General features: G+C 36.6%; 1 protein-coding gene across 1 annotated transcript; it reads right to left on the bottom strand.

Annotated features, from left to right (window-relative positions):
• Positions 1 to 3,165: 3,165 nt before the first annotated feature.
• LOC123692310 (PAS domain-containing serine/threonine-protein kinase) lies at positions 3,166 to 17,553 on the bottom strand. The gene is made up of 22 exons (XM_045637047.1): positions 17,414 to 17,553; positions 17,109 to 17,205; positions 16,939 to 17,027; positions 16,667 to 16,821; positions 16,328 to 16,470; positions 15,873 to 16,046; positions 15,488 to 15,607; positions 15,061 to 15,244; positions 14,815 to 14,930; positions 14,225 to 14,453; positions 13,423 to 14,148; positions 13,015 to 13,185; positions 12,393 to 12,538; positions 11,763 to 11,874; positions 11,401 to 11,576; positions 10,890 to 11,030; positions 10,130 to 10,329; positions 9,617 to 9,750; positions 9,153 to 9,290; positions 8,582 to 8,668; positions 7,115 to 7,242; positions 3,166 to 5,601 (listed from the first exon to the last, which is right to left on the bottom strand). Exons 1-22 carry the CDS (start codon positions 17,443 to 17,445, stop codon positions 5,449 to 5,451), a joined length of 3,651 nt encoding a protein of 1,216 aa, XP_045493003.1. The 5' UTR covers positions 17,446 to 17,553; the 3' UTR covers positions 3,166 to 5,448.
• Between the last annotated feature and the right edge of the window lie 279 nt (positions 17,554 to 17,832).

Below are 17,832 nucleotides of genomic sequence, written 5' to 3' on the forward strand. Positions count from 1 at the left end.
TTGGCTCCGATATCCGATATCGGACCGGACAATGTGAAAGACAAGTACCTAAATCATACATTTTACTTAGCCTCCGATATCGGATATCGGCTATCGGCGCCCGATATCCGATATCGGACCGGACGATGTGAAAACGCTCTAAGGCAATTACCTGCCTTTCGTGTACCTAGCCTAATAGATAGGGAGGCGAAGAGGGGAATTTTCTGCAATACTCGAGCGTGGCAGTTTAAGATATGAGAGATACCTTAGACCTAATAGAACAACCTTGTTAACTATTTAGCTCTTTAAGTAGTGACGCGCGCCCAGGATAGACGATCAGATTAGTAAAAAAAAATCGATAGTCTGAAATACTCGAGCGCGTCAGATTAAGATATTGGGGGTTGATTTTAGTGTTTTAAGACTAAATTTAACTAATCTGACGATAAGTCCTTGACGCCGCCAAGTTATAGGGTCGCGAACTTGTAAAAAAAAAAACGTTAATCCGGCATTCTCGAGCGCGATTGTTTTTATTTTTATTTTGAAGAATATAATCTAAAACTTACTAAAAATACAAAATCTGCCGGTTTACGCGTGACCGGAAGTCTGGAGGAGCCATTTCGTCTTCCGAAAAACGCGTTGCAGTATATAAGTCGCGAACGATACATTTTACAAAAAAAAAAGTTTGAATAAACAAAAAAGGTAATTTTATTTTACACAAAAAAGGTCTTTTTACATTTTTGTCCAAAGTTAAAACTTTTTGACTTGAAGCATCATAAAAACTCAAACTCCCGGTTTTTTGAGTATATCTCGAAAACTGAGGGTGTTAAGAAAAATTGATATGAAATAACGATGATTAAAAAAAAGAAACTCTCAAACCTTTTTCGGTCAGATTAAGAGAACCCACCAACATTTTTGTCAGATTAAGAAAATATGCTTTCAGGAGACCGAGATAAACCTCCCCTATGAAAATCTGACGCGCTCGAGTATTTCAAAAGGACTTTTTTTTTCTGCATTTTAAAAAATTCATCGTAACTTATCGTCACGCCGAAATCGTCAGTTTTTTTAAGGGGAGCTTCCTTGGGGCCTACTTAACACCCCTTCCGAAAATCTGACGCGCTCGAGTAAATTTTTTTTTTGTGCATTTTTGACGAATTAATATACCTAGCCCCACCACGCAAACCGGCAGATTAGTATACCGTTGTTATCAGAGGCACTTGGGGCATACGTAGTATGAATATCTGACGCGCTCGAGAATGCCCAAGTAACTATTTTTTTTTACATTTTTGAAAATCCGTACACGCCAAACCCACCGCTAAAATGGTTTTTACCATAGAAGCTTTTCTTTTCGAAATTATTTTATCTATCGATTTTGATAAGTCTCGACGGCGCCGTTTAATTACGCCATTTAGCTACCTCGCCTACCTATCTATAATGATTAAAATGTGTTTTTAAATAGTGTAGGTATGTTTTCATATTAATTCTCAATTTATGGAACCGTATGTGATTTTGGAAATAGATTATAATAAATGAAAATCTCCTAAATTTAATACGATCGCAGTACCTACTACTAGACTTAGTGTATAATTTTGTGATTTATTGGAATATACCTGAATTGCCTGAATAGTACAAATAAAACATAGTGTGCCGATTTGGTGCCGATCAAGAAGCTTATATCTAATACGTGGCGATTATAAAATTACTAGCTTTCTGGTACCGATCGTACTTTGATACAGTTCCAGTATTGCTTTGTTTAATAAATTGATAACATTTATTTTAGGTTTAACAGCGGGTTAGACAGAAACAACGACTTTACTGGTGGACTTTACGAACCTAAATTTAATACGACGACGTGTAAGTCTAAGGTACAATTCCGAGACGGGCCGCAGACTGCAACCGCAGGCGACACTGTGGCTACCGGCTGCGGTTACCGCAATGCTGCCTGCGGTCGCTATTCCAACTGCGGCTGCATGCCGTGGCTGCACAATGCACAGAACCGTGTCTTAAATGATATAACCAAAAAAGACAAAGATAGTTTGTCACTTCTGCGCAGGTGGCAATTGGCATTTGCATACTGCAGTCTGCGGTCGCTGCGCGCCGCGGCCGCACGCTGCGCGTTGCGTCTGCAGGCAGCAGTGTTGCCGCGCTTGGAATCAATTTCATAGATGTTCATAGAAACAAGTGCTGTCGCTTGCAGTTTGCGGTCTGCGGCCCGTCTCGGACTTGTACCTTTATAATCTTATACGTCGAACGCGTATATTTAGAAACTAGGACTTTAAAAAATCGGGAGTTTTGAAAAGCGAAAGAAATTGACATCTGGCAACACTTGACCAGTTTGGCAGAGGATATGAATCCGCGTAAATGGCCTATGTCCCTATGTTCCCAGGTGGTTCCCAGTGGGAACATAAAAATATTATATGATCTGATGATGATGATGAATATACAAGTTTGTCAATCGACATTCCTAAAAAAAATATGATAATATTATGTTATAATAAAAATTTAGAAGTAGACCCACTTTAGTAGCTTTTCTTTGATATCCTCTCTTTTATTTCAATATCTTCCATAATATAATATTCTACACAAAAATAAAACAAATTTTTATTAATAAAAATTATTTATTTACGATGGTCAAAACGCTACAGGAGCAACGCAACCCGTCATCCGTTGTAAGGCACTAGTCGAAAAACGGACACGCCGAACTATAATAAATTATTACATAATTAATAATTACATTGCTTGTAACAGATTGTTCATTTAAAATTGTACATTTGAAAAAACCTGTTTTCGAATAATGTAAAATGAATAAACGTGATACTTTAAAATTTAAATGAACAATGTGTAACAAATCCATCCTAATAGATAAGATTTAAACACTACAAAAATAATCTGTTTCCTATTAATCAATACAAATAGATTGTAATTTATAATAAAAGCGTCGTTTTGGCATTCAAAGTTCAGTGGGTAGATTCAAAATATTCCAAAACGCATATACAATTTAGCTTGTTTATTGTTTAGATTTAAATCTAATCTGTTTGTTTACACTAATCTAATGTGTACACTCCTGATTGTGTTTATAATGAGCATAATTCAAATCTAATTCCTTTAAATTTAAAAATTCGATACAGGATTTGCTGGGTCGTTACATTTGAAAAGTAACGGTTGCGAATAAGAACCGCGAATATTTGTTTTTGTTACTATATAACTATAGAGTATAGAGCAAGCACGAATCACATTCGAATTCGTAGGTGAAATCGTATCGAAGCTTTTAGACAGGAAGATGATCATGTTCTTTTACGTACGACAGAGGTGCTTCTCAATTTCCATACCTCTCAATGACGATGATAAATAAGAATACGTTTTCGATAGTTTTCGTGCTCGCCCTACTGAAGTATTGTACTAAGCCCTTTGTATATGCGTTGGTATATTTATACAGAACAAATTAGACGACACTAAGAAAAAATATTTCTAATCAATAAACTACTGTCAATATTCTGTAAATACCCAGAGCAGATATGTTACGAACAATTTTATGATATTATATACAATGCAACTACGCATTTGAAAATTTGGTTCTTTTTTTTAAACACTACTCAATATTTAAGCACATAGGAAAATACTATTGTTTTAATACTGAATTCCTAATTATCATAAGAAAAGAATCGTCTACTAATATTATTATTACCCCACTTTCCGCTACATCGGTCAATAACCTTATCTTAAATAATGTGTGTATAACAATTAAGATTATCACGAAGCAGTAAACAACTTCACATTGGCATTTAGCTCAAAGGATTGTGCAATAAATAGTGATGATTGGCACATGTTTTTCAGCGTTTTAAACAAGGGATAGTTATCCCAATAGTTATTTTATTAAAGGCCGATTTTTCAATCCTTGGTTAAAATTTATCCGCCCAATAAAGTATTACACGAACATTTTAAAATATCACCTGTAAACTGTCAAATACGGACAATTAGAATACATTTTTGAAATGGTAGTTTAATACGTTATTCGATGAATAACTTTTAACCAACGATTGAAAAATCAGCCCTAAATATTAAAGCAATTCTTGGATTAGTTAATTAACTTGTCTCATTAATGACTGGAACTGTCCAGAGTCCAGATAAAATATATTGAAAGTATTATGACATGCAATAAAGGTTACGAGAGGTTCAAATAATGTACCATTTTAGGGTTTTTAAAATAATCAATACACAATAATAGTAACTTGGTGCCCAATTCACAGCATTTTTAGGAATTAAGTGAATTTTTAAACAACTAAAAAATAAATAAGGCGGATCATTTCAGGTTCCACACCTTCCTTCCTCGCTTACAAATTATTATTATTTCCTAAGACTGTAAAGCTAAAAGCACATAAGAATTTATATCACATTTTGAAAAGCCTGTTACGCACTTAATATGTATAAGGAATTTAAATGTATTCTTGAGCCTTGTGAGATCATTGTGATTGTATGAAAAAAGCTACTTTTTGCATCTATTAAAATTTAACGTGATTCCAAAAATTGTTTAATCATAAGTACTTATTTAAATAACGTTCTTAATTCAGTATAATAAGAAATCAACTATATCACGTGTTATCTGTTATCTATAAGATTTTGAATGTAAAGTGTAACAAGTAAATTTTTAATATTCTACTGTTTCGCTGTTATTGAAAAAATTTAATTACCTTTATGTGCAATAGTAAAAAAGCATTTTATTTTAATTAATTATCTATTATCGTACTTATTGGTTGCGTCAACAATTTTGAAACTTAGAACTAAGTCATTTCCTAGTCAGGTAACAAAGTGTTCTTTATACTCTTAAGCTGCGTTTCCACCAAAGATCGGCGAAGATGCGTAACGATGGATGTGTTTGTAAAGAACCAATAGTATCACTTCAGACGCAAAATGAAGCGATATGATTGGTTCTCTTTTCTCTAGTGGAAAAGCACCCTTATTGACGTATTTGCAAGCTGTAATATACTGCACTGTGGATAGTGCATTGTACCTCGTTTCATACCATTATACTGATAACAAGGGATCCCCTTATGTTAGACTTAATATGTTAAATTTCTGATTTTTTTCTTTACTTTTGGAATCATTGTATTAGCACAGACTCACTATATTTTCCTCCTCTTTATGTCTTTTTTTCTCATTAAGATCTTTGTATAATCTTTCTTTCTATGGAAAATAAGTGCCAATGGTATCAGACATTTTTAAGTACATCAACCCCCCGCCCCTACAACACGTAGTGGAGTAAGTCCAGTCGATTCGGCATCTAGCCATCGCTGGTTTATCGATTACGTTCATTCGTTGTTACGTCTACGTAATCGAAGTACAGTCGAGATTTCGACTACGAGAAGCTATCCTGCTCGCACTCGTCCCAACTATCGTAGTCCTAGCCGTTGTTGTTGTAGTTGTAGTCGAGACCTGGACTCGTCCCCACTACCGTAGTCGAAGTCGACATATCGACTACGAGAAGCTATCCTGCTCGCACTCGTCCCAGCTATCACAGTCATAGTGGTCGCAATCGTAGTCGATATCACACGCCGCATGACCGGTGGCGTCTGAACTGATGTCGGTTAGTGCTGCGTCAGATACCGGCTTCGAGGATATGTCGAGGATCTGGAAATTGTATTGGTTTTTTATTATTGCTGTAACTGTGCTTATAGATTTTGACACTATTGCCTTTTTCAGTTAAAAACTTGCGTTCAATTTATACTAATATTATAAGCTGAATAGTTTGTTGGAACGAGCTAATCTCAGGAACTATTTGTCCGATTTGAAAAATTATTTCGGTGTTAGATAGCTCATTTATCGAGAAAGGCTATAGGCTATATATCATCACGCTAAGACCAAAAGGAGCAGAGCAATGCTGGTGACACTGTGGAGCACAGCTAGTTTTGACGTGACAACGCCTTATAAATTGGTTTGCCGGGTGACACTTCAAGAAACTGCGTTACGCTCCGCTCACGTTATGCGCTCACAATGAGAGCGAGTGAGAGGCACGCGTCCCTTCCACTCGGGCATGGTTAGCCCGCCTAAGAGCGAGAGAGACAAACATAAAAAGTCGTTGTCACGTAAAACTTTCGCCCGTATACCGACTTTACAGGCAACCAATTTTTTTATATTATGATGTTTGATAAACAGCCTGTAATCTTATCTTCGTATTGAATTTCATACCGATCCGATCAGCGTTAGCACCGCCGCTACGGAGGACGTGTGTATGTCGCAACTATAGTCGAGCCAATTTAATAGGCAACATTTGACGTCTATCAATTTTATCTTCGAAGAGAGGTAACCTGCTTAAAAACATCGATTAAAGTGAATTAATCGATACGGATTTGAAACATTTGTCAATCGAATTTATTAATTTATGATGATTTTTATTCACAAGTAATCAATGCATTCGATTCTAGATGTCAGATTTCGATTTTTAGAGTAACGTCTCTGGTATTTAAAAAGAAAAAAGGTTTATTGACACAAAATTGTAGCGACGTCAGTTCTTCAATTCAGAAATTGTTTAATATGTTTAGTATGGTTTATCAGTAAAATGAAATCTTAAAATTACTTGTATCGGTTATTATTATTTATAAATGTGTAATCATAATTGAAAAAAGTTAAGCAAATGTGCAGTTCTAACAAAACGACATATCATGTTATTCTATGTCGTCGTTACTAGGTTACGTTGTTGAATTTTGTTGAACTGTCAAATGTTGCCTATTAAAATGGCTCTACTATAAATTGTATTATTTCGCCGTTTACAAACGCTCGGTATTTTGTAAACTGTCGAGAATTCGTAATCATAATTTTTTTGTCTGGATGTGGGTAAGGTAAGGTTCGTATTTTTTGTAACCATACAGAAATAGGAGCACGCTGAAGCTGCATTCCGTCGGCTGGCAACCGTCTTTTTGTAAAGAGAAAAAGTAAATCCTCAGCATATAACAAATTGCCGAGCGTTTGTAAACGGCGAGAATATACAATTTGCCTGCGACATGTATATACTCATGGCCGGGCTCAGTGGCGTGCCATGACTGAGGCCTATGTCCAGCAGCGGACAAGTGTGGGCTGACAATGATGATGATGATGATGATGATGATGATGATGATGATGATGATGATGATGTATATATACTAACGTCAGCAGAAGAGCGCAGGCTATAGTTGTCGGAGTGCGGGTCGCGGTCTGCGGGCGGCGCGTGCGAGCGGCGCACCGACACGCGCCGGCTGCCCGACACCGCCGCTACGGACGACGCTTGCGAACGCTCTAAGATATACATAGAAGAAAGAAGAAAGAAAGAAAGTAAAGGACAATGAGTAATGGTGGGCCCACCTCTCAATAGAAGTGAGAAACTCATGAATGAATTGGTATTTTTATACCGAATAAAACTTAGTATTACATCAAAGGTTAAAAGTCAGTACTTTCGGAGTTATACTGTCATAAAAGTGATCCCAATCCCTGCAATTAATTATCGTAGTTTACTTCAATATATTACCGAATAGTGTTAGAACCGTATTACATGTAAATTATTAATTACCGTAATAATTATATTATAATTTACCGTATTAATTGATCGAAACCAAGTTGGAAGAAATGCGATAACACAATATTATTGTACTGCTTGACCGGACGGCGAACTGTAGGTACTTGCGCTCATATAATATCTTTGATTTGGTACCTAGGAGTTGGGAGATATCAACCATTCCTGGCCCCCGCGGCTTTTTTAAACGATGTAATTGTTATCGATGTACAGGACGACGAATAAATCTTATTTAAAGTGAAATACGTGTATTATTATCATTGTACCTTATAAAAATCCATAAATAATAAGTTAGATTAAAATACTTTAAGACGCCGAAAGTACTAACATTTGACCATAGTTGTAATAATAAATAATGTTCCGCTTAAAAAGCCCTATGCAATGGTATATCACATGTTACTATTGCGGGGTGGGTCCAGACTCCATACATTTGTTTCCCATTATCCTTTATTGCAAAAACCACAGCCAACAACATTACAAAATTTATCTTAAGATTAGGCAAACGGATACAGCCTCAGCATTTTGCTGTAGCCTAAATGGCCAATCTAAGATATAATGGAGTAAGTGTTATACCACGTTAGAATCCTTATTAAATACGCTAACTTTTAAAGCTACTTGCCAAACTGTAGTAGTACATTTTTTTTCAAGACGATCAGTTGAAGTATTGCGAAAAATTAATTTTGAAAACTTGGTACGGTATAAAATGACATTTTCCTACAAGTTCGAGTGATCGGTACAGGGTTTAGGATCACAGGTTACATAAAGCACTATTCGGGATGACGTAACAGAAAAAAAATTGGCAAAAAGTAAATATGGGTAACAACAGGAATGAAAAAACTGTCACATGGTGTATTTTTTCTGGAATTTACAAAAAAAAAATCCATAACTTCAAAAATGCATGACTTAAATTTTTTTTTAATTTATCTAACAACTGGTGTGGCCACAGAAACAACTGGTGTGGTGACAACCTGTCAGAAAATTTCGGCATGACGTCGACTTCCCTGTTTAATAAAAACTATGACTATATTTTATGTATAAAACAAATATCTAAAAGTAAATTTGAACCTTTAGCTGCCAGTGATATTGGAGAACCGCTCCTCGGTGATCCCAGACTACCGCTGAAGTACATTTCCGGGTTAGCTTCGTGGCCATCTGCAAAGTATTAGTATAGAATATCTAGCGTCTACTTTAGCCCACATTTATCAAAATATTTAGCGATATGAAATTTACTGCTTGTTTAAAGTAACTTAAACGGAAGATTATAGTTTATAAAAATCTAGCATTCATTCCTAATTTAGTTTTCAACAAAATCAGAATTTTATTTAAAAAAAGTCCCATATGATCCACAGACACAAACAAACCTATACAAAAAAATATATTTCTAGCCATTATTTTATGTTAAAGCATCTCTTAAATATTGTTTACCATACACTGCATTTCCTAGTAAACGACTTTACGATGTACCTGTGATCAGTAACTAACCATAAATACTACTGTATGGCTGATCACGAGTACGCGCGCATTAAGCAAGAGATACTGGAAGCAGGGAGTGGCAATACTGAACGCAAGTACACATTGTCATTATTTGACTATATAATACGGTGAATAATTACACTTTACAATACACTACACTAACCGCAATCAACAATCTCGTGGAACACATAGTGCGCGATGGCTACGGGTTGCCGAATCCACGCGTGGGCCATTAGTTGAGCGACTGTACAACGTTGCGATGGCTCCTTGCATAGCATCCAGCGGAGGAGTTGTTCTAGCTCTGTGGTTAAGATTATTAATATTATTGGAAAATTATATTATTAACATGGAGTATCAGAAATATACTCGTGAAGTACAAAAGCTTTAATAGCAGTCGTAACTTTGGCAGCTGTCATAACAAAAAAAAAAAAAAACGAGTGCATACGCTGCACTTGTATTTTTTTGGAAATTGGGACTAACACGTGACTAATTTTATCACATCATAATAATGGGAATCAAGAGCCGGGAAATTTCATTCTGTTTGACGATCTTTATTTATAATAATTTCTAGAAGAATTATTGCTTGATCGAAGTATAAGAATAATTTTAATATCACTCAATATGTACCTTCAGATACAAGTTGTGGAAACGACAGCGGCCCCTGTATAGTGTCCTCGATGTCGGAAAACGGGTTAACGAAGAATGTCAGCACGTACAGTGTTATTCCCATTGACCACATCTCCAACTCGGGACCTGCATATCTAAAATTGAGTAGTAAAAGTTATTTTTTTTAAGATTGAAAAAAATATAAAGGTTTAAAACAAATAATGCCAATAATGCTGCAATTAAACATTTCCTTTCTATAATTGAAATAAAATTAGATATTTTTATTAGGGTTTAAAGTTAAATTTTTAGATATTTCTCGTTTTATTCTTAAATAGTTATTATTGCCATTTTACTCATTAGGTTTAGTACTTTCGATATCAATTTAAAGTTATTTGATATAATAGTTATCTGCAATAGTTATGGAATAATCACCTTAACGATCACACCCTGTATATAATCAAACTTTCTGCGAAGGTGTGTAAATGCTAAAAAGTTCCATATTGAATCTAATATATATAAGTAAAGGACACTTACTTATTCCCCGCCAAAACTTCAGGACTGCAATACTCTGTGGTACCATAGAACGTAGAAAACAGCGTGTCTTTGCTCATGAACGTCGCTGAACCAAAGTCTATGAGTTTTACGTGGAATTTGTTGTCTATTATAATGTTCTCGTCTTTGATATCTCTGTGTAAGATGTTCAGCGAGTGTAAGTATTCTACCGCTTGGCCGATCTGTGAATGAAGGATTATACAATAAGATCTAATTTTGAAAAAGAGAGCGTGTGTGTTGAGCATATGTGTCAGAAGTGAAACTTCTTTGGCAAGATTCAAAGATACCAAAATCGGCGCCTTACTCCATAAAGTGACGGTATGACGGTAGTGAGCGTACGGAACGTGCGGCGCGTACAAAGCGTACTGAGCGTACAGCGCGTACGGAGCGTACTGAGCGTGCGGCGCGTACGAATCATCATCATTAGAACCATCACCTGTCTAAATATATAACTGAGCAGCGGTTCGTCCAAGCGCGGTCTCCTACGCAGCGTACTGGTTAGAGGCGCGTACGAAGCGTACTGAGCGTGCAGCGCGTACGGAGTTTGCGGCGCGTACGGAGCGTACGGAGCGTATTGGCTTGAGGCGCGTACGAAGCGTACTGAGCGTGCAGCGCGTACGGAGTTTGCGGCGCGTACGGAGCGTATTGGCTTGAGGCGCGTACGAAGCGTACTGAGCGTGCAGCGCGTACGGAGCGTACTGAGCGTGCGGCGCGTACGAATCATCATCATTAGAACCATCACCTGTCTAAATATATAACTGAGCAGCGGTTCGTCCAAGCGCGGTCTCCTCTCGATAAACTCGAACAGATCCATACCGGCGCCGTGCTTCTCCATCACCATTTGGAAGTACTTGTCGTTCTCGTACACGTCCAATACGCTTACCTTGGGAAAAATAATATGTTATTTGGATAAAAAACATTTTACTGTGGTTTGATTGTAGAATAAGTGGAATATAATTCATTTTAGTAAAATTAAAGAAGATTTAAAAATATGAAATTTGAAAGAAGTTAAAACCTAATGTTTAAAGTATATTGTTTGATTTGATAAACTGAATCGTAATGACTGTTTAGTGATAATCTTTACAATCAACTTAGAAAAGCCAGTCTACTATGCAGAGGATTTTCGTGAAGCCCACTGATGTCAAGAAATTTCGGTTTTATGCATTTACATTAGTTTTGTATACGTGTTGTGCCAAAAAATACGCTAAACTATATCTTACCAGATGATACTTGCTTAAAATAATTAAACTCACAATATTGGGATGTTTGAGTGTCATCAACAAACTCAATTCGAGCGGCACTTTCTTGCCTTCCGGTCCGTCTACCCAGAACTGTGCGCCGACCTTTTCTTTGAGAATAAACTTAGCTACTGTGAGCAAGCGATCCGATCTTCTGTATGCCATTTTAACACAACCATAAGCACCTTTACCTGAAAAAAAAAAAGTAATATATTATGTAATAACTCAGAAAATATATACTTTTGGTTTACCTTACTGTAACAACATGTATTATTTAGGCAAAGAGAAACTAGGATATTGACTAAATATTACCATTTGAAACTTTCATTTATAAATTTTCAACTTCTTTAAATATATAACGAAAAAAATATACTTACCAATTTGCTTAAGAGTAACGTAGTGTTTGCTGTACTCTCCAGCTATCTGTTCCTCGCCGCACTGGCTCATCAAAGACATTGATTGGGGTCTACTGCTCACCGATTTATTACCCTGGAAAAGAGGAATTATCAAAGTTCAATTCACACTAGCAGGAAAACTCAAACTTAAAAAATAAAACCAGTTTGGACAGCTTTTTGTTTAGGGGCCTATTTTATAGTGGAGAAATTCTTGTATAGATACCCACGGCTTCCGGGGAAAGAGCTGTGATTTATGTCGGATTTTTACCGACTAAAACTGAACGAGCACTCTCCGCAGTACGGAGCGTACGGAACGAACGGCGTGTACGTAGTGTGCTTAGCGTACGGGGCTTACGGAGTGTGCTTCGCGTACGGGGCGTACGGAGAGTGCTCCACGTACGGAGCGTACATAGCGTACGGAATGTGCTTCGCGTGCGGGGCGTGCTTCGCGTACGGAGCGTACGGCACGTGCAGAGCGTACGGAGCGTGTGGCGCGGTTTCCGTCGAGCCGCTTTAATGACGCAGGTTATTAGGTACTGGTTGGAATTCTTCCGCGATTTCTGTCTCTTGACGGTAATCTCATCTCGCGGCGCACGTTGGGAGGCCACTCACCAGCACGAGCGAGTTGTCCGCGGTGGAGGCGAGGCTGGAGGCGAGCGTGGCGTGGCGCGGCGCGTCCTCGCGGCGCACGCCCAGCCACACGCAGCGCACGCTTCGCCCACTCGCCAACTGCATACTCGACACCGTGTACACCACGTCTGCGGACACGTGGTATGAGATATTATTTACTGCTACCTCCGTCTTCACACGGTTGCATTAGCACAGCGCGTCGTGAGCATATAGCAGAAAAATCACGTAGCGGAATTCGTGTTGTGGCTAACATAGTGACATGCTATTCGACCTGGATGCGTTGTGGCAATGAAGAAGAGCCACCACGCATTTTAAAAAGGTTAATTTGAACTTGATTTAAACATGAAACAATAAAAAAATGTAAAAGTTGGCCACAACATAAAACTCCCTTTAAAAATGATTATCTTTTCATATTTTTTTTAATTACACTCACTCAGTTCAGTGCACCTTATGCACCAAAACACCGCGGTAGGTGCCGTCCTTGTGCCGATAGTCCACCGTCTAGAAGTCGACCTTGCTATTGCGCGCGAGCGTCGACGACAGTACAAACATTGCTTGTTAATTGCTTGTCAAATGTTTTGTCCTAATCGTCAATTATACTAACGCAGTTCAGTGCCATCCTTGTGCACCACAACACCACGGTAGGTGCCGTCCTTGTGCCGGTAGTCCACCGTCTCGTAGTCCAGCTTGCTGTTTCGCGAGTGTGTAGGCGTGGACGTGGTTACGTGACTGCGCACCATTCGCTTCGCTACGCATGGCGTTTCGGGTGGTTCGTCTGTAAGAAAATTATATAAATTATTAAATCAATAGATTTTTACTTCCTTCCATAATATTTTAGGAACTGATGTTTTTATTATGTATCTTGAACATTCTAGAATAATTACACTGCTATGAAGTCCCAATTTACAGCAAGTTTTACTCCTACAGAAATACGATTTAATTCAGCAATTAATGCCAATATAAACTTAACGAACGAAGAAAAACATTCTGTAAATGTAAATTTTATATTTACCGTCAAATTTCTTTCTAGGAGCTGATTCAGTCTGTGTCTCCAAATCTATATCATTGCTTAAACTATCTAAGCTTTCATTGCCGTTATGTTTCGGCAGATCTTCAATCTCACAACCAGATGGCGGCATTTCGTTGATTGGCGTCAGAAAATCTGCGCTCGTTTCATTCGAATCGCAGAAATCCAAAGAAATACTACTTCTATCGTCCTTCCCCTGTTGGTTTACTTTCAAGCCTTTATATTTGCTCGCATCAAAAGACAACCTTAATGCTGGGTCGTTTAGTCTCATTTTCGGGGATGATCCGGTAGGCGTAACTTCTTGGGAATGCTGCGACGTGTAATAGATAGAATCGGATTTTTCTGAAGGCTTTCCGGGGGCTTGTTTTACGAGGTTACTTTGTTCTGAGCGCAGGATATTTTCTGACCGCGACTTGGAAATCGAACTCTGGCAGTAATTCTCTTCGTCTATAGACATTCCTGACATGCCGGAAGTGACGTCAGGCAAGGCTGACATGTCATTCCTCTGTTCTGTGGTACTCAAACTGGAGACCATGTCTTGTGTGGGTGTTGGCGTATGAGTCACTAAGCTGCTAGATTTATCTAGACAGAGAGCACTTGACGACTTTTCCCTTGTAGTGGACAGAATTGATGGCTGGACGTTGAGGGATATACATGCAGATTTCTGACTTCCGTTAAAAGCGCCACATGAATCTTCATCTGTGTCTGAAACTAAAATGCAAGATAAACATTAACTTTCTGATTGATGATTCTTTTTATTCCAATATATTATTTTTTCTTTCTTTACCTGAACCATCATCCTCATTATTAACAGGTGATAATGTCATATTCCTATTGTTCTCCTGCATCTTGACCAAGTCAGCTTCCCTACAGAAGTTCTGTATGACATCCTCAATGTGATGGCCTATTACTTCAGACTGAGGTTTGCCAAATGTCAGCATGGAGAAATGTTGGTTGCAGGCGGTGATGATACCGCCTTCGTCGACTACTAATAAGCCACTTACGTTGTATGTTACCTGTCGAAATATTAATAGTTAAACTGTTGTCTATTGTGGAAAGTAATAACTAATAGTTAACTAATAGTTAAACTGTTGTCTAAGTGGAATACTACCATAGTGGAAATGGCCCCTTTCAAAAAGAACAGGCAAGGAAATTGGTCTCATACTTTGAAATGGTGATGTATTGCAGCTAAGAAATTTGCTTTTTAAACTTTATATTAAAAAAAATAATCATAACTTTAGATTACCATTAATTAATTAATTAGAAAGAGAGAAAGACCACTTTTATTTAATAGCACATAGCCTCTCAAGAATAGAGCAAATACAATACAAAAAATACATTTATACAGAATTAAACGATTAATATTATTTTGCTTACCCTAACATTAACTTCAAATAACGGTTTCTCTTTATTGCCTTTTACTGTTGTCAAACCAGAATTTGGTTTGGATAACCACAAGCACAATGGAAAGGAACCCCCATCCAATGTTCTACCTGTAAAATGCATTCAGTTTTAGTACTATGATTCACAGTAATAGCCTACAACGTGACTAAAGTAGCAATAGTAAACTTCGGAATTTATTATTTATCACGAAAAATAAGTTTTTAAACAAACTGCTTTTACCAGTAGCTTTCTGTTTTGACAAGTTCTTCGGTATGGCGACATCATAGGGTGGCATCTGTATAGAAGGTATGAGAGAAGAGATGGCCAATCCAACCAATTTGTCCGATGTTTCAGCTTGGAACAGCAATCCTGCGTCAGCACCTTCGCAGGAAATGATAGTACCCGTGTCTGCTTCTACTGTGAACTGTAGGAAAAAAAACAATTTAAACATATGAGCATAGCAGGAAAAATTGTGAAAATAAAGTATAGTCTTTCTCATTTTTTTGTGAAATATATTTTCTCTTGATTAAACATACAATAAATTGTTTTGACATTTCGTCAATTTGTGTCCCTTTATATCCTGAGACAAAATATTTTCATCACAATGACTTCTATGATTATTTTCCTTAGCCTTAAAATTTTATAAGAAACAGTTTATAACACTCACTAATACATTTTTACAGCTGACAGGCTCAGCAACCACAAGACATGGACCATCACTGTCCAGCTGTCTTATCCATAATGATACTTGAACGGCATTACCATCTTTGGACAGAAGTTCTACCACCTATAATATAGTACGGGAAAAATTTAAGAAAATCTGTACTAATATTATAAAGCTGAAGAGTTTGTTTGTTTGCGCGCTAGTCTCAGGAACTACTGGTCCAATTTGAAAAAATTTTTTGGTGTTAGTTAGCCCATTTATCCAGGATTTAACAGGAGCAGAGCAATATAGCGGGTAAAAGTTGTATATATAATACATAAAAATATTTACATTTTACTTACATTTTATATTTAAACAAATTAAAATAATTTCTCTATGTAATACTTACTTTTCCACTAAGCAAAACAACAGTACCATCTTCAGATGTATCCCCATCTTCAGCTCCATGTAAATTGAACTTTTTTCGATTTCTGTTATGAAGCAAATCCGAAAAATGCAAATCGCACAACTCCCCTGACGAATAGCCAAGTAGGGAACATGCTTTGTTGTTCACTATAAGAATCTGTAAAAATTACACTTTAAAAAGAAGACATCAAGAACTTTGGAATGAGAAATCAATATACATGATTATACACAAGTATATAGGATATGAGTAGGTGTATAGCTCTCTCTGAAGACTGATCACTGAAGTGTGTTCTACTAGGGTACTAAAATTAGGAATTGTGCTTTAAACACCTTTAATAATTCTTTTAATTCAGATAAAGATTAGATGAATGATCCAGAATAATATGTAAATCAAATTGCTAACAAAAACAGTTAAAGAAAACAGAACATATTACATACCTTAGAACTATTTGGTTCGATAGTGAACACAGCCTTACTATTGATGTTCTGTTGAATGCGGTCAGTTTGTGATGGTGCTGGAGAGCCTGTCACATCACCAGCTGCTATGGATGTGTTGAATCGGAGACCATTTGGACCATCCACTAGAATTGTACAGTTTTTGTTTATAATTTTTAGAGGTGCATAGAATCAAATTGTTTGTATGTGACTGTTAACTGTTTTTGATGAACTTCTTATTAGAACAATTACTATGCGGGAATTTAGGTCAAATTAATATTTTGATCATTGATAATTTCGAAGAGAAAGTATTTTAATGTAAGTATTTAAATTTCTCATTACCTCTCACTAAATCAACAGGTTGTTTAAGTTTAGTGGGTGTTTCTAACTCCATTTTGATGGGTCTCACACGGCGTTTCAGGCGTGGAAAGCTCTGATTGCCCTCAAAAGAGCAATTGTTCCAAACATTGGTAAATTTCTGTGAAGCTTTGACGGTCCTACAATAAATTATGTAATGTGATGGTTGCAAATTCAATATAAATTAACTGAAAGTATATAAATTTTATACATAAAGGTAAGTATATACATTTTATACATAAATATAAGATATGTACCTGCATTTGTTGTCAATATCCAAGCACTTGACAGGTGTAAAGAAATCACGGTTTTCATTTACAGTCACTGCAGCACTAAACTGTCGTTTCTAAAAGGACATAGCTTGCATTATTTTAAAAGATTTATCATATAATATTATTATCACAATAAACCAACCACTTCAACTTACAGGTTTCGGAGATAAATTGAGATGTTCTGGCGAGTAAATATCCACAAATCTTCTTAATCTAGGCTTTAAAGGTGTGAGCGACGAGCAATCTACCGCACTGTACAATAAAAACATATATTACCTAGCACTATATGGCTGAGAATTAATCGAATCTGTCTATAAAAAGTACAAATAAAACGAAATAGCTCTGCTTTATGATTTATTTACATCCTTCAAAGTTGTTTTTGAAAGAAAATCGATAAATTACAGCGCGCAGGTTCAAAATAATAGCTTGAATTTTTTGTTACAATATAAATAAATATTACCAGTTTTTGTTTAAGATTTGTGCCGTATCCATATCGATTGCTTAGCAATTGATCTTGTCTTTGTAACTTATAAATTGATTAAAACAAACTTTCTCTTCTTTTCTATTCAATCACCGAGTTAATAAAATTTAAAACAAAGAATCATTTCAAATATTCAAACCGAAATCAGCTGTCAATGTTTGAATTTTGATTGAGTTGCACGAGTTGCGTTCATAATAAAAGTAAAAGAAAATAAACTACGTTTAAAATTTATACTTAGAAAAAACACAAAATACACCAACTTCGGTACTTAACTGTATAAAATAAAAAAATAAGAATAAAAGAAAATTAAATTAAACTTGCACAGTTCATATTAGTGTTGTGTTTTGTTTTTCGCGCCATCTACAAATCTATTCTATAATTACTATGACTAGGTAGGT

This window comes from Colias croceus, chromosome 1 (genome assembly GCF_905220415.1).
Source record: "Colias croceus chromosome 1, ilColCroc2.1".
Classification (NCBI taxonomy): Eukaryota; Metazoa; Arthropoda; class Insecta; order Lepidoptera; family Pieridae; genus Colias; species Colias croceus.

Coding starts and splice junctions, on each gene's coding strand:
- LOC123692310 (XM_045637047.1), bottom strand. CDS start 17,445: ATGGATACGGCACAAATCTTAAACAAAAACTG. Junction 17,028..17,108: donor TCAATTTATCTCCGAAACCT/GTAAGTTGAAGT, acceptor ATGTCCTTTTAG/AAACGACAGTTTAGTGCTGC. Junction 11,875..12,392: donor CGGACAACTCGCTCGTGCTG/GTGAGTGGCCTC, acceptor CCTCTTTTCCAG/GGTAATAAATCGGTGAGCAG.